The sequence below is a fragment of the Trachurus trachurus genome (assembly GCF_905171665.1).
Source record: "Trachurus trachurus genome assembly, chromosome: 4".
In the NCBI taxonomy this organism is placed as follows: domain Eukaryota; kingdom Metazoa; phylum Chordata; class Actinopteri; order Carangiformes; family Carangidae; genus Trachurus; species Trachurus trachurus.
In genome coordinates, this window is record NC_139898.1 from 10,041,512 (window position 1) to 10,066,560 (window position 25,049).

Genomic DNA, 25,049 nt, shown 5'->3' on the forward strand with positions numbered 1-25,049 from the left:
GATCGCGGGGCCGCATTGTCCATCTCTCTTTTTTCGATCTGCTCGTCAGCTCCAAACTCACTCGTCTGCACCTCGTTACAGACCACAGTGTGGTTTTACACACAGCAACATTTAACTCTGGTGAAGGAATAACAACAGTCTCGATACAGATCAGCTGGCGCTGTTGCCGCTCTGTTTTTGAAATTTCCGGGTTTGATTCTCATGTCGGACGTCGCGCTCGCGCCGACGCTCTGCCCAATCAGTGGAAGGCAGTCGGCTGTATCGCTTCGGCTCGCTTGGAACCAGGGCCGAGGAGGTACTAAAAATGGTACCTGGTACCAGGTACTAGGGCTAGTCGAAAAGCAAAAAAAGCGGGCCGTGCCGCGCCGCGCCAGTGGAAAAGCGCCATTAGTTTCTAATGAACCAAAAATAACCATGACATGGTTAAGGGGTCACACTCAGTTCAGGTCATTCCAACACCGGCACTAACAGTGCTAAACAGAGCAAATTGCTTTATCAGCTATGTCGCCTTCATGTGACTGTTCATACGTTGACCCGTGAAGGGAGTCCTGTTTGCTGTCTGCTGCATGTGGTGTGAATTTCTGTAGAAGTGGGTTGAAAGGGCAGTCTCTCCACTATTCCCTATTTCCTTCCTAATGTTTGAGTCTAATATTTACAGTAACCTGCCATAGTTGGCCATAATATGGGAATGAGTTCAGTGTGGGCATGAGTTGTTACTGATAATATTATTATCAGTAACAACTCATGCCCACACTGAACTCATTCTCAGTGCAGACTGGCCAAATGTAAAGGGTGAGAGGAAAAAAAGGATTTGAATAATTTAGTACAGAACAGTGTTAGGCACATCAGAGTGCAGTGCCTGGGTTTAATCTGTTCAGGGTGATGATTGCAGGGTCCTGCTTGTTGAGAGTGGCTCTCCTGATCACTCACTGGGTACACAGTTCAAGAGTTTCGGGTGAACCAATTACTCTTCTGTCCTGATTAGTTATGCGGCGTGTGTGTGGTGTGTGTGGTGTGTGTGTTGTGTGTGTCAGTGAGAGTTTGTTCCAGGCTGAAATATTAAAATTCAAATTTCATAAAGTTTAATTACAGCTTCCATAATTAACAGTGCCTTAACAAGCTGTAAGACCGAAAAGGTACAGTATGTCAACAACTTTCATTGGTAAATTTACTTGACTGTAGATAATTAATTCAGTGAGTTGGCCATATACAGTATATACACTCTGTATACGGAAATAGATTCCGTCTGTGCCCTAGAAGAATTAACGGTTGTTACTCAAGTTGGGTTTAGACAAGTAGCTGGAATTTAGCTTGTTGTTGGGATAAATGACAGTTGTCAAAGTCTCGGTGGTCATCTCCCTCTCATCTGTCGCCCTCATTAGTTAGCATTTACTGTATCTGTAGAGCAATGCCTGCAACGGTTTGGCTGAAATCATAAAACACAGACAAGAAGTTAAAATCCAGGAAAACGCTTTTGGATCAAAGGGATGTTCAGGTGACAGAGAAGTGGAGCAGAGTAGGTTCGAGACCACAGCTCCCAGGCAGACCAGTTCAAACACTAACACAAGCAGTAGGCAGTAGGCTGACTTTATCCAGCAGGACAACCATGACGCAAAAAGCCACTGAAATTCAAATACATCTGCTGCTCTGTTTACTGCTCTACTGTCCAATTTGAATTCTAATGTTGTAGAGGTAGAAGCAATTTGGACTGTATACTGTGTTGTGGTTGTGGACAATAAGGTGATAATATTTTCATACCAAACTGACCATAATTGGATCTTTAATTGTGTCAATATTAATAAACAACTTAATCGCTAAAAAAAAAATCATCCATCGATACAAATATACAGTAGGTGCAGGGTTTTCTATTTCATTTATTATTCTAAAAATGTAATCTGTTGTGACACAAGTTGCACTGTATGAAATGAAATGCCAGTCATGGGCCAACTTTTACTCCAACTCCTCCCCTAATTAATCTTCCATTAATGAAAAATTACTTTTTTTTGTTTTGTTTTGTTAGACGAACATACTGTAGGGGGTACTGGCACCCCAAACGCAAACCACTTTATAACCATTGTATATTGTAAACACTCTCAAAACTGCCTGTCCACCGTGTTGACTAATTGCCTTTAACTCTGCGGAGGACGCTGTGAATGTAAGTGCTGACCAAGCACAAAGAGTTATAAAAGAGGGGCTTTAGCCCAACAGAGCCCCTGACCACAGAAGCTGCCGACGTGTGTGCAATGCTGCCACATAATAGACTGAACACATATTTCCCAGCAGCATATTTTTTTTACTGAACACTGGGGTCATCCAACAATAAAGAGCTTTTGCAACACATGGTCAAGCCTTTACAGCAGTTGATGATGCATCAAGTAGTGGTCTGTAACTTTTAATAACCTGTTACACACAGCAGCATTCAGGAGATTTTATTAAGGGGAAACCCTCCATCATCCCTTTCTCTGTTGTGCGTTACTGTATTTTAGACGTGTGTTGGTGTTAATCAATCATTTGTTTGGATATAACTAGCTAATGGATTAAAGAATTTGTATGTTTTATTCTATCTGTTACTCTTTGTAATCTGTGTTGACATGTGCTGCGGCTATGTCTCGTGCTGCTGACCTTTTTGGCCAGGTCACCCTTGCGAAAGAGATCCTGATCTCAATGGGCTTTTATCTGGTTAAATAAAGGATAAATAAAATAAAATAAAGAGTAATGCAAACTTGTACAAAGTATGAACGTTAAGCGGGGGTGGAATCTAAACACATTTATTCACAGTACAAATTGTCCAACTTTTGGGTATGGTTTATGTAATGTACTTTTATGTACTTTTTCTTTCACAGTAGACATGAGTTAAACACATTTGTGCACAGTAAATGCAACCTTTCTGCACCAAACCTTTTCTCAGACAATAATATTTTAGTTTAGAGTGAGTCCTTTATGGCAGCCGTGCATTGATGCAACATCATTCCGAAATGGTCTCATTTGTTTAAATATCATTTGTGCACATTTGTATAATAAGCAAAACAAACACCTGTGGCTCATTTTTACCAAACTTATATGATTTATCTGACAGGTGTAATGCTCATGATAAAAAAGTCTTTGTTTTCCTTGCACAGGGATATTCAAATGCATAGTCACCACCACAGTCATTTACCATTATTGGTTGACTGAGGACAAAGCAATGTTTATGCTTTCAAAACAGTCTGAGCACAATTTAGCTATTTTGCCTGTACAAGCATAAACATATGATGTACAAACAAATGACAATAGTCCCATTCATATCCTGATCATATGAAGAGGTATGAACTTAGATTAACTTACAGTATTCAAGAACTTATATTCAGTAAAACTATTGTGGGACATTTATCACCACAGCTGTCTGGACCTGTGTCAAATATAACAAATAGTAGGTGACCATGAATAACCTGAAGTCTATAATGGTGTGAATGTGGTATGAATGAATAATGGTTACTGTACGCGCTTTGGGTATCGGGTATCAATAGAAAAGCGCTATGTAATCCATTATTTCTTTCTCTCTTTTTCCTTTATTTGTTCGAGAGGGACAGTGTACATTAATGAACATTTTAAAAAGATAAAATGTAAATGCACCCAATTATAGCCAAAAGGCTAATTTCCGTTGGCAGTCCCCCTGCCAGATGGAGCATGGCAATGAGACCTATAATAAAGGTAGCAATTTACATTAAGACAAATATATGCACAATATTTACAACAGCAACATTACACTTTGACCCCCACCCCTCCCACCCATACGCACACATGCACAAACACCCTCCAATCCACAACCAGTACTCCCTTTACCCCTCAACCACACAGTAATGTATACATCCCCCATTCAGACAGGGGAATATTCATATCAACAACAAGAACGACAAGTACATATTAAATTACAATTAATTAATAAAGCCATGTACTGCAGGGGATTCAGGGACTAGTGTTGACAAATTTGGTTTTCTATTAACCATTTCTTTAGATTGGCTTTATTACTATTATTATAATGATTCCAAGGTCCTTTCAAGGCAGTCCTCCATAAATATACATTGTGCTTGTGAATGGCTGCACTATGATTCAGGTCAGGTCAGGTCTGGTCAGGTGAGTTTATTCATACCAAAAAACAAAAACCTTTGTGACAACTTTCAAGATGTCTGTAATTTGTAGTATACTGTAAGAATTAGAGTTTCTCATTTTGTTATAGTAGAGATTTCTTGACTATCACTGTAAAGCAGGACAAGAGGCGAGGGCTGTCAGCTACGAATGGAGTCAGGTGCTTTGATCAAGGAGCACAAGAAATGAACAGGAATAACGATCCATGCATAGAATATTGTCTGACAAATTAAAAATAAAATGCTTCTATCATTCATCATGTTACATAACTGATACATGTAAAAAATACTGCTTCATTTCCTTGTGGTTTGGGTTTGTTCAGTGCAAGTGCACTCTGAGTAGTTTGTTTCATCCTTTTACTTTTAGATGGCCAGAACAGAACAATAGCAGGTGGACTCATGTGGCACCACATCATTAAAGTGGAGCAGATTAAAATTTGAGACCCTTTGTCAAGAAGTGCAGTGTGATTTGTTAGAGTGAGAACATAATCTCAAGTGCACACATTAATGGACATCTGTGCGCAGGTGCTGATGTTTGACACCTGGCTGTTATCGGTGCTTGAAAGCACAGACCTCCCAGCCAACTTGTGTTTTTCCTACGTTCAGGCAGACGTTTGCATCACACACAAAGTGAAAACAGGATTTTTGGACAAGTCTCTAGTGAACCCAACCAAAGTCTGTGTTACCTGTTTACATATGCTGCTTCCCTTGTAAATGAGAATTTGAATACAGGTAAATGTTCCACTTCGAGTTAGACCTGAGAGACTGAGGTATTAACACCATAATGAACCATCATGCAGTGTAACATAGTTTGATACAGTTTTGGTTCTCTACATAATGAATGCCATTCACCATCAGTATGAAATATTACAGGAATGTAGAATATTTCTGTTATTTAGGTTGTGGTCACATGTTGATTCAATGTGAATTTAATCGTAGAGCCTGTTTGCTCTGATAACTGGTAACTGATCTGGGATTCAGGAGATGATGGTTACATTTCATTCAAGAATAACTTTGTTTACAATTTAGGGGTGATTTTTCTTTAAACTGATAGGTTGTCCGGATTATCTAAAGCTCCTTACTTGTGAGTGCATGTGAAATATCCGTAACAAACTGATTTTGTACAGGAAACTTAAGTGGGTGTGCAATAAAGGTTATGTGTCTTCACAAGCACTGCATTGATCAAAATTCGACCAACAAGTGGTTTTATAAGCTTTGATAGATGTTTGGTGATATTCCACTTCATCTATGCTTACATTTCTATCATTTTACTAATTAACACTGACAACGTTTTGGTCACAGGGACCTCCATCAGGTAGTGTCAACATTACCTGATGGAGGTCCCTGTGGAGAGAAATTGTGGCAATATTTCCTGTTTCCTCAGAAGAAACAGGCCCCATAACACCACCAATGGAAATAGTAAAAATAGGAGGCAAGCCGGTCACAACTGTTGAATTTGTATTACAGAAAAAAACTAGCATATTTTTTTCATCCAACACAACGCACACTGTGTTTACCAAGGCCACAGGAGAGTTGCCAGTCTGTGGTCATTTGTTTAATAAGCCCTTTGAGGTTGGCTTTGTGGCTCTACAAAAATACACATCAAAATACCTGTCTACACAGAAAAGGTTGTTAAAGGACATGCAGCCAGCATGTAGTGTGCAGGGGTGAAGACCGCAGTTAAACACATGTGGACCTAGTTTTAATCAAAAATAGTTTTGTTACTCAAACTGAGATAAAGTCTGACTCAATCACTGATCTGAATGCAGAAGTGTCATATCCAGCGGTGTGGCTTTAGACTGACACAGAGAAACAAGAAGATGATTGGAGGAGAGAGAGTAAAAACTCCAACCAACACCATCACCTGATGATAATTTTTTTCTTCTGAACCACATCTTGACTGTTGGTTAATTTCTTATCATAGCAATTGTTGGTTCTGCCCTGCAGTAACACTATTATATTGTAGAATGGTTTGGAAACTTAACTTGGTTGTTTGATGGGTTGGGAGCCAGATTTCTGCATAAAACACAAACAACTCAGCATCTGTCCATACAGTACAGTACATCTCTGAGGCTATGTTTTCTCTCTGAATTCCTGGAAGCATTGATTAAGTTAAGCCATTGTGAAAGCTGTTGCCTAATGCCGATACTTTCTGATAGACACCTGTTATGACTTGCGCTGCTGGCAATGGTAGCCGCAGAATAAACCGTGGGACAAGAAATATAACCCATTTCAAACTCAAAATAAAAAAAACAACATATTGGACTGGCATATACTAAGAACAAAAAACACCTCTCCTTTCAAATGAATCATTAACCAGAAGTAGTTTTTAATGACTTTGACTATGACTTCTCATATTATTTTCTCATGACATTGACACATGTCATGTCACATCCAACTGGTTTCAAACTCGTCTTACCTCTCTAACTGTCAGTCTATCATTGTAAATCGACAACTAGCCTTGAACAGTGGAAAGTACAATATATTTCATTTAGAGCAACATCTTTACACACACACACACACACACACACACACACACACACACACACACACACACACACACACACACACACACACACACACACACACACACACACACACACACACACTGTATTCCTGACTTACCAGAGTGTTTTTTTGAGACCAGGTAAATCCTCTTCCTCTCCTCTGCTCAGCGCCTGTGGACTCGCTCTCTTTTTTTATCTATCTATCTGCCTCAGGCTCTCCAACCACTTCTTTTTTTTCTTTCACCCTCTCTTCCAGTCTGCCAGACTTCCCCCTTCTCTTTATCTTCCTCTTTTGTCGTCTCACTGTTTCTCCTGTTAGATGAAGAAGTCCATCTGAAGGGAGCTTCAGTGTCTTTTCTGATTGCCCTCAAGGTCCCTGTCTGAGCATGTGTGTGAGAGTCACACTGTGTGCTGTGGTGGGTGGGTGCATGATGTAAAGGGGGAGGAACCACTGGGCTGCAGGGGAAACCTCTTTACCTCCCCTGTTCTTTATCCCACCCCCCTCCCTATCTTGCTCTTTCTGGAATTTATTACAGGCTCATGGATAAGTCATTTTCTAAATGAATCCGGAATTGATGAGTAAGTAAGACATTTGAGCATAACTTCCGCTTTTTGAATAGAGAACACTTGGGATCCTCTGTAAGCACCATAGTGCTAAAATGGAAGCTCCTTGAATAACTTGAGGCTGGTTACGAAGACATAAGCCTAATCAAGCATGTTATAATGCTAGCAAAACAAGGTTTTAGTCTTCAGGGCTATTGACTCACCTGTTGAAGTGCAATCTGCACCACAGAGTCCTGATATGAATTTCATGCAGTCAGTTTGTGATTTATATGGTGGTAAACGGAAAAAAGCCTAAAGTAAAATAAAGAAAATATATCATAATAATTCTAGTCATGATATATGATGATAAAGTGATAACAATTATAATATGTATGGTGCTATGGTACTTAAAGTGAAGGTCTTTGCAAATAATGCCATGAATGATTTTTTTTCAGTTCACATTACTCAAAATACAACTTTAAATTTGTCCGATGTTGGTTTACTCTTTCTTGAAAAATGTGCAACTACAGTCGCTGTAGTTTTCCAACAGTTCTTAATACTTCCACAAAAAGTAAGAAAATGAACATGTCATGGTGTTCTGACTCTAGACCACCATGACATACAGAAAACCATAACATTTCCTACAAGGATAATTAGTCTTAAGTGCTTATTACCCACAACAGGGACACGACACATCCAGATAGCATGGCAACTGTAACTATTCCCCACTGTCACAGTCTGAAACCTCAGTCAAAGCAAAAGCCTGCCCCTGAACAGCAAACTGTTCAAAGTCATTCAGTATCATTTACACCCAAATGGAAATCTGTTTAGAGAAGACTCTGGTACATTCATTCATGCACCAGAGATAGACAGTGGACAGCTTGTTATCCTGTTAGCTTATTAGCTTGTTAGCATGTGCTTTCGTTATGGAATTACATTGTGACAGGCTGCCTGCTATGCAACTTGCACAAGCCTACACACAGCCTGTATGAGCAGGCAGTCATGAAAAAAGCAACAGAAAGCATTGCAGGCTCTCAATGCCTCCTGAATACCTGAATACCTCTGCCATCACTATGAGGACGCACAGTGCCAAAGTGCAAACCACATGAAGTTATTCTGTGTTCTTCTAAACTCTGATGATTAATCCTAATGCAGTAAAGTGGGAAAGCGCCTCTATACACAGGCACTTTAGCACTTAACAGTTTTATTCTTGGAGTTTCTTTGACCATTGTGGTCAGCATCAGTATTTCATCAAACATCGCCTTCATGTTTCTAAGATGTTTTTTTTTGTTTCAGTACTTATTACTGTACATTTCTATGATACGTCTTGGACATGTGCTCTCCCTCCTTTGCTGACCCAAGGTGTTTCACCTGTGTTGATTTAACCACCTGTGTCTCTATCCCTTGTGTATTTAACCGTGTGTTTTCCCATTGTCCTTGTTGGTACTTTTGTTCTTTTCTGTTGTGCTTTGAAGACTTTTATCACCTTTTTAATAAATATCTTTTGTTGCCCGTAACTTTGACTTATCTGCATTTGGGTCCAGTTTCCCACAACCCTGACACCTTGTCATGGGAATTTAGAATTAAAAATGTTTGTGGTTTATAGGGATGGGAAATCGGCCCATCGCGGGGGGGGGGGGGGGGGGGGGGGGGGGGGGGGGCGTCAGCTTTAAAAAAAATAAATAAAAAAAACTTGCTATAGGCTATATCTCCGCATAGCGCTCACTCTCCGTTATTGTCGTCCACACACAGACAAGCGCGCATGCATGACGCGTGGGTCCGGTTTTTTTTCCAACCCGCGGGTCCCGCATCTATGAAGTAGCCTATTTTGACCCGCACCACCGCATCTATTTTCACAACCCGTCCCGCCGCTATTAAACGTCAGACAGCGGGCTTTTTTACTTTGAAAGGGCAGACAGAGGCGCTGTGTTGCCGGTAGCTTGTCAGTGTGGAGCTCGTGAGGAGTGAGAGAGTCACAGAGCAGCGAGTGCAGCAGCCGCGGCGGCCGCCGCCTCTGCTCTCTGCTCTCAGAAAGCAACTCCGCTCTGCTGATGCGCCCAGCCGCCGTCTCACCCGGTTCCTTCACACCTCGGCCGGCTTTCCCGTCAACATCAGCGCGCCCCTGATAACACACTCTGGACTTCATCATCAGTGTTTTTAATGACCCGCCCCCCCGCACAGCCTGCGTCCGCGGCATGCACCTCCGAAAAAAAGTGAGAAGAAAAAAAAGATGCAACATGGTGTGTGTATTTAATATTCACTCCTCTGTTGCACAGATCCAAGGGTTCTGTATGCAGACATGTTGCTTCACGAAACATTTTTCAAGTACACAGTAGAGCGCAGGTTCTAGAGATTATTTCTTTAACATCTTATGGCAGTAAATTAATTAAAGATCACCCTAAAGATCGCCATTTGAAAAAAAAATCACGATCGTCCCCTTCGATCGCCGATAGACGATCCGATCGAAAATCACTCCATCCCTAGTGGTTTATCTAATCATGTATTTGCTTGGAACCATTTCTACTGGCGAAGAGCGTTCACGTAACATTTAGCAATAATATATAGAATGCGTGTCCTCAGTGCCATCAGCTGACACACATATCATGTGCGACCTAACCAGATTATGGCTGTACATCAACAGGAGGATAAGTGTGTCTGTGTCTGTGTGCATGTGCAAAATGGCACAAATCAGCGCCAGCACTTATGTTGTAAGCGTTTTCTAAGATAGCAGCCATATGCAATTAGGCACTGAGCACATAAGACTAGCCCATTGTGCCGCCATACTTGTGCACATTCTTAGTTATAATGAGGTTAGAGAGAAGCACTTCACTTACAGTCTGGGTCTGGCTAATGGATGTGCACTTACTGCACAGACCTGTAGCATCAAGGAGAAATCTGTGGTTAATCGTTTATGGATAAACATTTCAGTTCCGTGTGTGTGTGTGTGTGTGTGTGTGTGTGTGTGTGTGTGTGTGTGTGTGTGTGTGAGAGACATGACAAATGGGAGCATCCAATGTGATTGCTTTGAGCTTTACTGGCCTATAAAATTATAATGTACATCAAACTGCCTTTTAGCACATTTCTATGACATAAGGACCATAATTGCATGTGCATTTGTTTCTTGTCTGGGTTCACTTTGTTTTATGGGTACGTATGATCAAAGTTCAAAACTACCAAAAAGACTCATCTCACTTAAAACAAAAACTTTTTTTGCAACTGCATTTCATTCCATGTGTTTGAAAGCTGACGCAAGTGGTAAAATTTTTAGTTTGTCAAACGATTGTTGGAGTGAAACTCACATCCAGCCAAACCCAAAGGCGCAGAAGTATGTATATATGATAGGGACAGGGAGAGATAGCCTCATTACTACACACACAAAAAAAATGAAAAATCGAGTGTCTTGATGATACTCCTTAACTTCCAACCACCTCTTACACAACTACTTTATGACCCAGCAACTCCACTGGATCATTTTGTATCAGTCAGCACAGGTACTGAATTTGTAGAAGAACTACTGCAGTATTGGAGTACTCAAACACAATTAAATGTTCAATATCGAAACCCAATGATCCTCATAATTCAAACATGCGTATATAATTCTATTATATATTAATGCTGATCCATTAGTGATGTAATGTTTGGAATTGGAACTAGCTTTAACAATCCCCCGGGGAACTGAACATTAATATGCATGAAATAGTGGAACGACTGGTGTTTGAACGGGATTGACCGATTGACCCTCACAGGAGTCTGTTACTTTGTTTTTAGCTTGTTTATTGTAGCTTTTATTTGGTGACAGAAATCAGGCTCTTGAGTGAATAGGCTGAATTGCTAAAACGTCTATGTAGGTGAATTGGATTGTGGATGACTTGAACAGGAGAACAAAGACTACTTCATCTCTTTCCACAGTGAAGCACAAGTTTCCTGTGTTCTTTTGCGTAATGCCGTCTCTTATGTGTATTGGGAGACAAAATCCTGATGAAGTCTGAGCTCACTGCTCATTCAAATCGGCCACAAAACACTATCCTCAAAGAGCGTGTCATTACTGCTGTACCATGATTGAAAAGCCATTATTGTATGTTCCTGTCATTAGCTAGTTAGAGGGTCCAAGTGGGCAATTTAGCTAACAATAGCAGAACCAGGGCTTAGACTGGCTCAGTAGACAATAGGTCGGTCTCAGGTGACCAAAAAGCACTTCACTGACACATTCATTGCTGGGTATTGATTTATTGTTGTGTATAGAAGTTTGCAAAGAGATAATGATAATGATAAAAACATTATTATTATTATTATTATTATTATTATTATTATTATTATTATTATTATTATTATTATTATTATTATTATTATTGCATTAATTAATGTGAACACTGTCATGTTTTTTTGGGGAGGAGTAGGTAACCGGTGTCATATGTTATATGTGAAATCTCCCTTTTTCTCCTCTTTTCTGCAGACACATTATGACTGAGTTGATTGAAACAGAGCGGCTATATGTGGAAGAACTGCAAAGCATCATGGAGGTATGGTATGCCCACTTCCTATGAAGCCCAGTGTAATCTGTTTCTAAATTATTTCATCATTACACCTTCAATAGGCTCTATGCCGAGGGTCACATGACCAAACCGGAAACCGGGTAACTCCACTTCCGCTTAGATTCTGACAAGCACAACGCGCGGTAAAAACAAATCAAACAGACCACAGCCAGCTACTTCTACGCGTTCTTTTGCTACAGGTAGTTATAACGTTATAGTCTCTTTTATGTTGTATGTAATGTATAATGTTTTTTATCGCTTTTATGTTTTATGTTTGAAAAATGTCGAGTAAAGACAGGGAAAAGAAGGTGAAGTGCTAGCAACCACAGCTTTTGCTGTGTTCCTGAATGCCCTATGTGGACCAAAGAAAGAAGTGGATTCACAATATTAAAAGAAAAAACTTAATAATAAAAAAGAGCACCACCTTCTGCAGCCGGCACTTCCTTCAGACCGACGTCATACAAGGAGGTTACAAGTTGTATATTAAATGTTTTTTTATGTTAACAATGGACATTGTTGAATAAACTTCATATTTCATTCCTTTGTGTAATCTTTTTTTCAAACTGGTAATTGCAAAGTATACAGAAATATAGAGAAGGCATTTTTTAGAGCTTTTAAGCTTTTTACCATGTCCACAAGATGTTTTTTACATTATAGGCTACATTACTTATGAAGAAAATAAGCAGTGGAAGTCTTAATGTTTATTTCCATGTTGGAATAGCAGTGAACCGATGACAGGCTCATAAAAACAGATTAACTCAGCCACTAATCAATCGTGAGAATTTGCAGGGAACAAGTAGTCTATAACCTGGCAGTAAGTTACAGACAGCGAGAGTTAGCATTAGCACAACTATTAACATTAAGCTTGTCCATTTTCGTGGTAGGAGCTTTAGATATGATTCGATGGACGTCGGACATGCTCAGATTGGGTAATTGCCATCCTGGGAAGAGCAACAACAAAATCGTGGAAAAATGAAGTGGGTTTGATTCGTTTTTACCGCGCGTTGTGCTTGTCAGAATCTCAGCGGAAGTGGAGTTACCCGTTTTCCGGTTCGGTCATGTGACCCTCGGCATAGAGCCTATTAAGCAGGTGCTGTTTTAGTTTTCCCCCAAACACACAAATGCATTCTATCGCATTAGGATGATGAAGTAATATCAAAGAGCTTGTCTTTAATTTCAAACTCAGATTTAAGTTTATAATGTCAGCAGGTTATTTTTTTATAACACACAGAAACAAAACCACAGAAAAAAATGCTGCATTTATTTTCGTGACAAATCCAACCTGCACATTATTGTCACCGTGTGAACTTCAAATGACCTCCAGGGTTCAGTATGTTTGGTTACTTATAAACCTTGTAAATTTTCTGTTGAATTACACATACAACAAAGAGAATGCACTGATTCTGTAAAGCACTTACTTCATGAAACACCGACTGTACATTGTGTCAGTGTGGACGTCAGAATTTTATTCTTAACACCAACATGTGTTGTTGACCTGTGCACTGATGGGCAGATATCTGTTTCCCCTTTTCTCTTCAATGCCTCATCTGTCCAAACCTTCTCCCCAGGGTTATTTCGCAGAGCTAGATAACTCAGAGCTCAGTCACCTCACCCCTGCTTCCCTGGAGAACAAGAGAGATGTCCTGTTTGGCAATCTGCCAGAGATTTATGAATTTCACAACAGGTAAGTGGGATGCACTCAGTAAATTGCCCTGCCATATACTTTATCTTGGAAAATTACAATATATCAGTGGGAAAAAATAAAACTAGTTAAAACTTGACAAGAATAAAACATAAAAAACAAGTCCAACATTTCCTCTTCTTTAATTTCTGTTTTTAGTCTCAACTTCTGAAAAAAAAAAAAAGTCTGACCATTTTGCTGCTTAGTGTTCCACTGTAGTTGCCATACATGAGGTGTGGCTTCAGGTGGGTGGTAAGCCACTCCTAAGTCAAAAGTCCACGGCCAAAATGTATTACCAGTCCCTCATTATAATCACCTTATTATTACCCTTAATAGATAAAGGAGTAATGCAGCACATGCATTGAAATTCTTTTTTATTATTATTATATTTTGGGTGGCTTTTTTGGCTTTAATTGATGAACGGCATATAGCAGGTGACAGAACACACATTACTGTCTTAAAATACCTGAAACTTAATTTGGATTCACCCCATAAAGACAAGAAACTTGACTTGGACTTGAAAAATATCACTTGTGAGCATCCCTGGGATGGGGAATTTTACCTTTTTGTACTCATGGGACAGTTGCTCCACAATGCCTCCATGACTGATGATGATCTGATTTTACATCATTCCACAAAACCACGCAGTTCATATGAAGTATGTATGTCCCATCCAGCCGACAAAGTGTTTTGTGACCCTGGTCACAAGAGTCAGTGTTTCTTTTATCCCGTGGTGGTCACGTGTATTGGTGGGTTCAGTGTCCAATGTTTTTAGATAAAGTAAAAATTGTATTTTCATTTTGTGCACTAGTTTGAACAATTGACTGGATAGATCACATGGAAATAAAAAATTCTAGAGATCTATCCAGTCAATTTTTATAACAACATAACTCTTGTATTAAACTTTCACCTTTTACATTTATATTCAGGATCAGTTCGGATGCATAAGTATTTTAAATCAATGAGTGTCTCTGTTGGGAAAAGACATTAGTCATACTACATCTTTTTTGAACTTTGCGCTGCCAGCAGTGTTATGTGCAGTTTTCCTGATAATCACCATGACTCCTGTCTGTCGATGACTCTTAACTGCTGAGTTACCAGTTCAGCTTTGGTTGTGTTTGAAAAGGAGGATGAGAGGTCACCGTGAGTGACAGACGAATGGACCAAATGGACCTCCTAGAGAAGTAACTCTGAGGGCTTCAAGTGCTTTGCCAGTTTCAAAGTGGAGGTGATTTATGGTTACAGCATTGTCAACACAATTTTCCCAAACTGTTTGGGTTTGTTTAGCTCACATGATTTCCATCATAACTCCACATATACAGTAGGTACTGCCACAACCTTGTTCCCAGACAGTGATATTGATGGGTGATTAAACACCACTAGTTCTTTGATTTCACTACTTGTATCAAAAGGAGGCAGAAGACACATCAGGCAGAGAAAGGGAGATAGAAAGGGTGAATAAAAGATAAAACATTTGAGATCCCATACAAAGGCAGTGCTCTGTGTGACAGAAAAAAAGGAAATGTACTTTATTCTAGAGTCTGTTTCCTGGTAGCGTATGATTTGAGTGTGCGTTTGTGTTGCCGGTGGACCTTATCTCTCTTTCTCTCTCCAAATTTCCTGTCTCTGTATTTTTCTCCCTGTGGCTGAAATAAAAGCAAAATCCTGAATGAGTGAATACAGCTGAAACACAGCTCAGTCTTTGTTTGGTGATTTTGTCAGATGACGTTGGAGTTACAAAAATCAGGATTTGACCATAGATTGTCCAGCCACATTTTGGGTTTTTAGTTGGTCTTGATCAAATAAAGAGGAGGACAATAGGACAAAATAAACACTGATATCATGGACAAGTTCACGCCCTGGGAGGGAACTAGATATTAAACGTAATGTGTTAGTCGTGCTCCAGAGCTACATATTTAAAACATAAAGCATATGTTTGAACAGAGAGACATGCCATTTATTGATTTGCATTTTAATTTATTATTATTATTTATTTATTTTTACACATTTTCTCCTAAGCTGCGTGAATACCAGCTATGCCTCTGATATGACAGATCTGCTGTGTCCAATTTCTACTGGACAGTTATTCAGGCAACATGTCACCAGTTGGATTTCACACCTCTGCCGTGTAATGATTTGCGTGAACAGTATGAAACCAATAAAAGAGTGTTGTTAAAGGGATAGTTCACCCAAAATTCTAATTGCACTCATTATCTTCTCACCCTCATGTCGACTAAGGGCTGGGAGAAGTTTCAGAGTTATCCGTGGCTTCTCTGAGTTACAGGCGTAGCAGTGCATGTCCATATAACGGTTGCAAATGGATACCACTTTTCTTCGTAACAAAAAGACAGACAGACCAGGAAGAGGAGCTTCCGCTACAAACAAGCTTGAAATATACTTTAATTATTTAATTTTTTTCGGAACAATTTTGCATTTCATTTCAATACAAGACGGACATTACATACGAGCAGCATGGAGGTATTTGGATGTTTTTTGGTGTGTCTTTTTGTTACGAAGAAAAGTGGTATCCATTTGCAACTGTTATATGGACATGCACTGCTACGCTGAGACCCCCTGTAACTCAGAGAAGCCACGGATAACTCTGAAACTTCTCCCAGCCCTTAGTCGACATGAGGGTGAGTGCAATTTGAATTTTGGATGAACTATCCCTTTAACAGGGAAATTTGTTTTTTGAATTTTTTTGCAACTCTGACGCAAGCAAGTATTACAGCTGAGCTGTAGAGCACTGACTCATTCTGTACTTCCCTAAACTGTAATAGACGTGTGTTTCCTCAGCATGTGTTTGCATGTGTTTGAAAAACATAAAAAAGTGCTTGTGCTGCTGACAAAATGGTAATTCAAGGCCAACCTCAGAGACATAATATGCCAGTCAGGGCTGATTACAGACTCCCAGGAGACCTTTTCCCTTGTTTCTTTGCTGCCTATGTTGTTTTCCCTCTTTCCTCTGTCCTCCCTATGTTTCTTTCTGCCAATCATTCTCCTAACTGCTCTCAGTAACTGATAAGGTGGTGAAGTCCATTGTTAGTCTGCGTGGAATTCTTCCCACTGCTTCATTATTTCATAAACTAAGGGGATAAGATGCGCCTGAACTTGGAATATGTGAAACTTGCTAGAAACAGAATAATAAAGTGGTAAAAATCTGACCAGCAAAGTGTGGCAAAAATATCCTCACTTATAGGCACTGATATGGGTCAAGCTCCAAAAACGCTGGAACCCGGTACTTTCCATCAAGCAATCAGTTGGATCTCTCATTCTCCCTGTATGCTCCAAGCCTGCACTTTTCAGACCACACATACAATCCAATATCGATCTCAGGTCAGATGTGGTATACTGTATGTGTCAAACAAACTGGTTTGACTGACTGAACTGTTTTGCTTACAACCAAAAGTGGTGAAGGGAGTAATGGATGGTCTGACATCCAGTTTGTCCAATAATAATAATACTGTAATAGTGTCTGTTGCATTCTTATTCTGTTTGTCGTTACATTTCCTGCAGGACATTTCTGAGGGAGCTGGAGAACTGTATAGAGAAACCAGAGCTGGTGGGAACCTGCTTCCTGAAACGAGTGAGTAGAAACAGTGATGGAAAGTGTACAGAGTAGAAAGAGTACAATTCCCCAATTGCTGCACGTAAGAACTGTTTTCATGTACTTATGTTTTACATTATTATTCCCATTTTGCTGGTTTATGCCTTGCCACAGTGAAATATTCTCTAGTATCTTTATTCAACTCAGTATTCCTTTTCATCGCATTACTTCTTTTTCCCATACAAAGATGTAAATACAACTTCTAGGAGACTAGAGGAATAAGTGGCATTTGTGTACTGTATGTATAACGTATACAGTGGGATACTACACATTAAGTACACTCACTAATGAGTTAATTACAGCAGGGAAATCTAATTTAATTCAAAATCAGCTCAGTCGTTATGATATAATATGAGGCTGTACATTGCGGTGGTGAACTGGACTCCATTTCGTTAGAAGATATTTTAGACTTTCAGCCCAGAAGTGAGGTGAACTTTGTAATGCTGGTGAAGGCTGAGCTGAGGTACTACCGTAGATTGCATTATCAGTGGAACTGCACCTACTGTAATAAAGAGGCTAGGGAGTGTATATTATCTGAATTTTTGTGATTTATAATCGGATTTGTTCAGGTCAATTCTGACTTTTCTTTCATTCCTTTCCCTCATTTCTTGAGTCTGCTGCTTTATGTGTCCAACCATTCACCACAGTTGCAGATGTTTCTTCCAACACTTACAGTATTTGGTACAGAAAATGTGAAATGTATGAACTTATATTTATAGAGTAAGTGTTAGTTTTAGTGATCGGGGTTAGTGTATTTTTTTGCCTAATGATAATGGACTCTAGAATAAGCAGATGAGGTGTATTGGGCAGTAATATGCAGGATATTGCAGCTACAGCTGAGATTGACCATAAAGTCACTAGAGGAGATTTAAGAGACTTCCTTCACTCAGACTTGTCTTTGTGTTTACAGAAAGAAGAGCTTCAGGTCTATGAGAAGTATTGTCAGAATAAACCCCGCTCTGAAGTCCTCTGGAGACAGTGTGGAGACAGCCTCTTCTTCCAGGTAACACACACACAGACACAAACACACGCACACTGCACTTGTGACCCCTGTATGTCTTGTGTTGCTGTTTGTTTGTGATGTTAGACGTCAGTGTGTGGTGTTGGGTGTTCTCTTACTTCCCATACATAAGGAAAACATTGTCCAAACTGATTTCTTTTTGCAGCAGTATCAATCAAACGCTCCTGCTACGTGCTTACTGTAAATGCTGTCGCGTTTTGTGACATATCCCATCAGGACAAGTGTGCTTTGACATGAATAGTTTGCCTACTGCCGCTTGACACGAGGTCCAGTGTCCCTTCCTGATGGGGAATGTTTGGTATTTCTAACAACAGGAATGCCAGAAGAAACTGGACCACAAGCTCTCCCTGGATGCTTACCTGCTGAAGCCCGTCCAGAGGATCACCAAATACCAGCTCATGCTCAAGGTTACTACACACACACACACACACACACACACACACACACACACACACACACACACACACACATCTGTATGGAGTACTCTCATGACATGAAGTTTGCTCGCTTACTTTGGATGAGCTTGTTTACTCTGCAAATCCCATTAAAAATGAGAGAGATCAAAATTCTGTTGTCAGTACATTAATAAGGGGGAATTATTTATGTAATTATTTGTTGAATTAGTGCAGTATGTTCCACACAAATCCCTGAGGAATCACTAAAAGCTCTTTGCATATGGGCTCAGAATGAGAGTTTAGTCTCTTAGTCTAACTTCTGATGGTCCAATCTGTAACAGATCTTCAGATCTCAGCTCAAAGTTATAAAATTATTATTTTTTTGAAATTGTCCTACAATTTATATTCCATAATCCATAATAAACTTTTTACATATTATGGATATATTGTTTTAGCAGATTTAGCACAGTTGGATTTCTATAAGATCACAAGCTGTTCCTATTGGGGAATAATGTTATTAAAGTGTAGTGCATGAATAACAAGAGGAAATGACAGAATATGCTGTATGTGTTCTTAGAATCACAAACCAATGATCCTACATGTCATGTAATGTGGTAGCTACTATCTACTGAAGATCACAGAAGATCTCCCGTAGAGATTTAATCAAAACTGATTTGCTTGATTTGCCTATAACCTGTCACAAATTTGATAAAACCAAGTTTGATGGAGACTCACTGGTCAAATACTCACCACACCACTGCATAGCAATAAACAGATGTCCTAAACATTTAAATAAATATGAATAAAGACATTTTAAAACTAATGAAAGATGAAGGATGGAGAATTTACAAAACATTTCAAATGGACAAGCCTCAGGTCTGAGTGAAGACACAGCTGAATGTGCTGACACCTTTAACACTATGACAACATTTTTTGGTACCTTTTGTTTTTGTTAGTTTGTCTTTATTGTCTCCCTTGGGAGAAATTCATCCTGGACAGACCAGAGACTCCAGGCGCCATGAACACATACACAAAACAATACATCTAAGACCATAAACAAACACATCATCATATCCCCCAGCTCCTTGTGCGCCCCCCCCACAATGTCCTGAAATCACCTATACATATAAAATAAAAAGACAATAGTAATAATAACATGATGCCCATCTGACCCCTTGCTACAGCAACATTATTGCACATTCCTCTTTACATTCAGCAGCACACTCATTATTGCACATTACTCTTTCCTCTTTGCATGCAGCAACACACTCATTATTGCACATACTGTACCTCTATACATACAGCAGCACACTCATTATTGCACATTACTCTTTCCTCTTTGCATACAGCAACACACTCATTATTGCACATACCTCTATACATACAGCAGCACACTCATTATTGCACATTACTCTTTCCTCTTTGCAAAATCATTTCAAAATTCAACCTCTTGTCTTCTGCAAAAACATCAGAAGTCACAACTTTGATCTAATTTTCCTTACTTTACTGTAGGCTAAGTAAAACATTTTTATCCTGTGTAACATAGAAACTCATTAATTACAAGTGTACATGCAGAGGCGGGGAATTCAGTCGTAAACATGGTTAACTTTGTTTTCATTGTAATACAACAACAACCATGACTTCATTTAACAGGCATTGAAGACACATGTAGTGTTCAAATCACATGCTGGGAAGTCTGTTGCTGTGCTAGTTTCTTTTCTATCATTTAGAAGACCTCTTAAGTGGCTTGAAATTCATGTGGGATGTGGACATCAGACCATTGTCCTGATAACCTCAACCATCAGTGTCAATGATTAACTGTCTCTTCTCTTCTCTTCTCTTCTCTTCTCTTCTCTTCTCTTCTCTTCTCTTCTCTTCTCTTCTCTTCTCTTCTCTTCTCTTCTCTTCTCTTCTCTTCTCTTCTCTTCTCTTCTCTTCTCATTATTCAGGAGATGTTAAAATGCAGTAAAAATGAAGGGGTGGCTGAACTGGAGGAGGCTTTAGCAACTATGCTGGACATCATCAAGTCTGTCAATGACTCCATGCACCAGATAGCCATCACTGGCTTTGAGGTCAGCATGTCTTTCTGTTTTATTATTGATATACTGTATATATTTACTGATATACATAAACTGTGTTTCTAATTTATAAGATAAAATCCTACTAATGTAAAGACTTTTCTGAGACTAGAAGGTAAATATACACACAATGGACAAGAAAAATTACAATCTCAAAATTACAGTAAAAAAACACAAACATATAGCAGCATTTACAGTATATGCTGCTATATGGGGAGAGGGGGTTGTGAATTTGTGAATACGTCCAGTTTTCTTCGTTTTTCACAGGACCGTTAAGCATGTACTTAAATTGATGGGGCTTTGAGCAGCTTACTATGGTATTTAGTTGTGTGTGAGCAAATGTGGGGGCAACATTGACTCTTATTACAAACTTTTGAAGTGTGGGCCCGGAGAGCTCACTTGGTAGATCACGCACAACAAAGTTTGGGTTTTACAGTAACTGCAGTGGCACTGGTCCAAGACCAGCCGGACTTTTGTAATTCAATAGTGTTTTCAAAGGAGGTTAAATCGAAAGCAACTGGACTTAGTTATTTGTCTAGGAAGACGTTTCACCTCTCATCCAAGAGGCTTCATCAGTTCATGTACGCAGCTAACCAGGCTGGGACTGGTCCAACTATCTGGTGTGGAGACTCACTATTTAACCTCTTGTGTGGGCGTTCACAAGTGATGATGTCACTGGTTCCCTTTTGTGCTCCAAGTGCCAACGACAGTCGTTGGAGTGACAGTTGTTGGTGGGAAGTTGGTTTCGACTTCGTTAGTGCCCTATTGTGTTCTAACGGCAGTCGTTGGAGTCACTTGCCACTTGTGAACAGTTCCAGTTGCCACTTGTTCACAAGTGGCAAGTGACTCCAACGACTGCCGTTAGAACACAATAGGGCACTAACGAAGTCGAAACCAACTTCCCACCAACAACTGTCACTCCAACGACTGTCGTTGGCACTTGGAGCACAAAAGGGAACCAGTGACATCATCACTTGTGAACGCCCACACAAGAGGTTAAATAGTGAGTCTCCACACCAGATAGTTGGACCAGTCCCAGCCTGGTTAGCTGCGTACATGAACTGATGAAGCCTCTTGGATGAGAGGTGAAACGTCTTCCTAGACAAATAACTAAGTCCAGTTGCTTTCGATTTAACCTCCTTTGAAATACTATGACCTGGACAAATGAGAATATGCACCGGCTCAATAGTGTTTCTATCATATTTCATTCAAGAGGGCTTCCAGACATCTTTGTGTAAACCTTATATATCATTAAAGTATCTCGAGGTGGAGCCAAGTGTCCTCTTTTTTGGAAATCAAAATGTCCGATTTTAAGGTGTAGAAAAGTCTACTATATTTGAATCTTGTGAGACATTATTTGCGTAAATGATGATGCAAATACTAGCCATCCTCTCTTCTTGTTGAAAAGTGTTTTGACTCGATAAATGTTTCTGTAACAGTCTGACGGTCTGTGTGTTGATGTTCACAGGGAAACCTGAGTGAACTGGGGAAGCTGCTGATGCAGGGATCCTTTAATGTGTGGACTGACCACAAGAGAGGTCACAGCAAGGTACAACCACACAAACCAATAGATAACATACAGTATAAATATTTTTTTTCTATTTTGAATGAAGATGAATGGTGGATATACTCAATATGTTATGACCCTTAACCCAAGTTCTGTTCTGTTCTGTTCAATTAAGTCCTATATGTCAACTAATTTTAATGGCCAGTGTGTAAAAAAAAACTGCATTACTTACAACAAGTTAGCCAAAGCAAAGGGCATGCATAGTTAATGTTCACTAAGAACTTTAACCAACTCAATAAATGTAGAGAGAAAGCAGAGAGAGGGAATGAAACTGATTTCCGTATTGTATGGAAATGAGCTGAACATGAATGGATGCTGAATTTTTAACCTGCAGTAGATACGTTTTGTCTCCCCCTTCTGGTAGTGAGTGTAATTACAACATTTCCACATTTCCAATATTTTAAGTAGGGAAAATATTACTGTAACACCAATAACAAGCTGTCCGAAAACAGTCAGATGACATCAGTTTGTACCCTCAGTCCCTTCTCTTCTGAAAGCACAGGTAATCCCTGTTTGTCCTCGCTGTCGATTGCTGTCTCTTTTAGACTGTGATCCTTCGTCTGAATGCCGAATTTATCTTTTTATTACGAGCCATCAAAAACGTTTCTTGGATGCCTTGGATTTTTCTGCCATAGACTCAGCCATACCTCAAATTGCTGAAGCTTACACCTTCCCTGTTGCTATGGCTACTCCCTCCTCTTTGGCAGCTTTGGCAAACAAATCATTTATTTAGTTTGTCACCACATACGCAAGAGCTCCAGTACACAGCAAAATACAGAGAGTAACCGGGAACTGGTGGGCATAATCACTACTATGTGAACTCCTTAGCAATGGCTTGAAACTAATGGGTGTTCAGTTATGTATCAAAATACACTCCAGCTTTAAACGCAGCAGTCAGCTGGTGAATTTGTAAGGTGTTGTTGTTCTGGATTTTAATGCATCCATGATTATCTGTATTGCACATTGTTTCACAGTTATCAAAGAAAGAATGTGAACAAAGACAGCTGCTAATGAGAGCAATGGCACATTTTCTCAGGTGTACCAGTACAAAGTAGGAACAAAGTTGCTGCAAATGGATCTTAAGATTGCAGGAGTTGCAATTACTGATGATGAAAGGACAGAGAGTGCTGCAAACATTTATCCTCTTCAGAAAGGGAGAAGATGTGAGGAAGAAGAGAAGAGAGCAGGAAGCAGGAGGGCTGATGAGGAACACGGCATTAGTGAAGAAACAGTCTCTAACAATAGAAGGACAGACAATATATCTCAATTCTTTAAAGTTACCACACCTACAGCAATGTGACAATGACTCACTTATACTACTCAAAATGAATTTAATAGTTTAACTGTGGAATGATAGTGGCACACACGTAGAGGCAAAATGACGGACTGATTTCACTTGATTTCAGGTGAAGGACCTGGCCAGGTTTAAGCCAATGCAGAGGCACCTCTTTCTCTACGACAAGATGCTGCTGTTTTGCAAGAAGCGAGAGGAAACCACTGACGGACACGAGAAGAGCCCGTCCTACAGCTTTAAACACTCACTCAAGGTTAGATCCAGATGGTGCTGTGCACGACATGAATGTCACCATCAGCCCTCACACATCACCAGCTGTCCCCTTTGTTTAGTACTGCATGGCTCCTGGGTGTGTGATAGAGACTTTGAGATTACAGGGGGTCTCTGACAGCAACAACTTAAGTAGAATTTATCTTTCAGCTATAAATGCTGGTTTCTCGAATGTTCATTTTAATGATGTCTTCAGGGCAAAATATTGAAAGAAGTTGAGCTTAACTGTTAATGAAAGGTTCCCTGTGGAGTTATTGACCTCCTGTAGTGCTGCACAGCTCTTTGTCTATAAGCCCTGCATTGTTACTGTAACTTGTGCACACAAAAGAGCACATACATTCCCATGTGACATGATACACATTCCTGCTGGTAACTTCACATTATTCCATCTTCAGGTGGTTGTAACAAGAATCAATATTGATATATTATTCATATAATCAGAAATGATACATTCATAAAGAAGGACTGTGCAAGAGACTTACGGTCCTTCTGGGTGATAGGAAAGATAGATAGATAGATAGATAGATAGATAGATAGATAGATAGATAGATAGATAGATACCGGTAGATAGATAGATAGATATGTTGCTATTACAGAGATAAAATGATATGGTAATGAAAGTGCTGAATGACTAGTGAAGGTCATTTCACATACTTACCTACTACTAGAAATGTCTAATACAGTTCATCCAAAAGTACCTTCTGCAACACACGCTTTTGTCTGCAATGTGTTCACGCCACTCGTATTAGTCATTGGTGATAGTATATTCCAGCTCCTACCCTCTTGACTAAGAAGAGCCCGTGCAAGTCAATAAAATGCAACATCCTTTTCATGCTGTCCAACAAATGCCATGAAAAGAAAAAACAAACTGTCAGTTCTTCACTTTGGGATTTCTCTACCCTGGGCTGCTACATTCAGACAGGGAGTGTATACTTAAAAAAAATAAACAATTTTTACTGCCTTTCTTTATAACGTGAGAGAACTAATTAAATCCTACAAAGCCAGCTGATTTGCACAGTCCGTTGGTTCCTGGGTGTCTTGAAAAATAATTTAATCATGCTAAATCTTCTACGTGCACTATAGCTTTTTATTGGATCACTATGATACATGCACATTGAACAAAGTGTGTTTTTCAAATACCCAACAAGTTTTTCGCCTCTTAAAGGTAGTGGTGTGTTGTGTTGTGATTTCCTCGTCTTGCAGTATGGTGCTGCTGTCTAATTTACTCCTGCATCTCACTGTGTCTCTGTCCTACTGTCTGTCCAGATGAGTGCTGTGGGCATCACGGAGAATGTCAAAGGAGACAGTAAGAAGTTTGAGGTGTGGTACAATGGCAGAGAGGAGGTTTACATCACCCAGGTATGTTGAGGATGTTTGAATGAAGCAAACATTTCATACACACACACACACACACTTTATTCCCTGGATTC

The 25,049-nt window shown here is 39.7% G+C and overlaps 1 protein-coding gene across 1 annotated transcript in view; it reads left to right on the forward strand.

Moving 5' to 3' along the window:
* The window catches only part of mcf2l2 (MCF.2 cell line derived transforming sequence-like 2), a 96,282-nt gene that overhangs the window by 35,343 nt on the left and 35,890 nt on the right, over nucleotides 1–25,049 (forward strand). Inside the window, exons 16-24 of the mRNA XM_083969916.1 lie at nucleotides 11,628–11,694; nucleotides 13,275–13,390; nucleotides 16,904–16,973; nucleotides 17,905–17,997; nucleotides 18,330–18,422; nucleotides 20,360–20,482; nucleotides 21,957–22,037; nucleotides 23,462–23,602; nucleotides 24,886–24,978. Coding sequence (XP_083826042.1) covers nucleotides 11,628–11,694; nucleotides 13,275–13,390; nucleotides 16,904–16,973; nucleotides 17,905–17,997; nucleotides 18,330–18,422; nucleotides 20,360–20,482; nucleotides 21,957–22,037; nucleotides 23,462–23,602; nucleotides 24,886–24,978 — 877 coding nt within the window. The remainder of the gene's footprint in view (nucleotides 1–11,627; nucleotides 11,695–13,274; nucleotides 13,391–16,903; nucleotides 16,974–17,904; nucleotides 17,998–18,329; nucleotides 18,423–20,359; nucleotides 20,483–21,956; nucleotides 22,038–23,461; nucleotides 23,603–24,885; nucleotides 24,979–25,049) is intronic.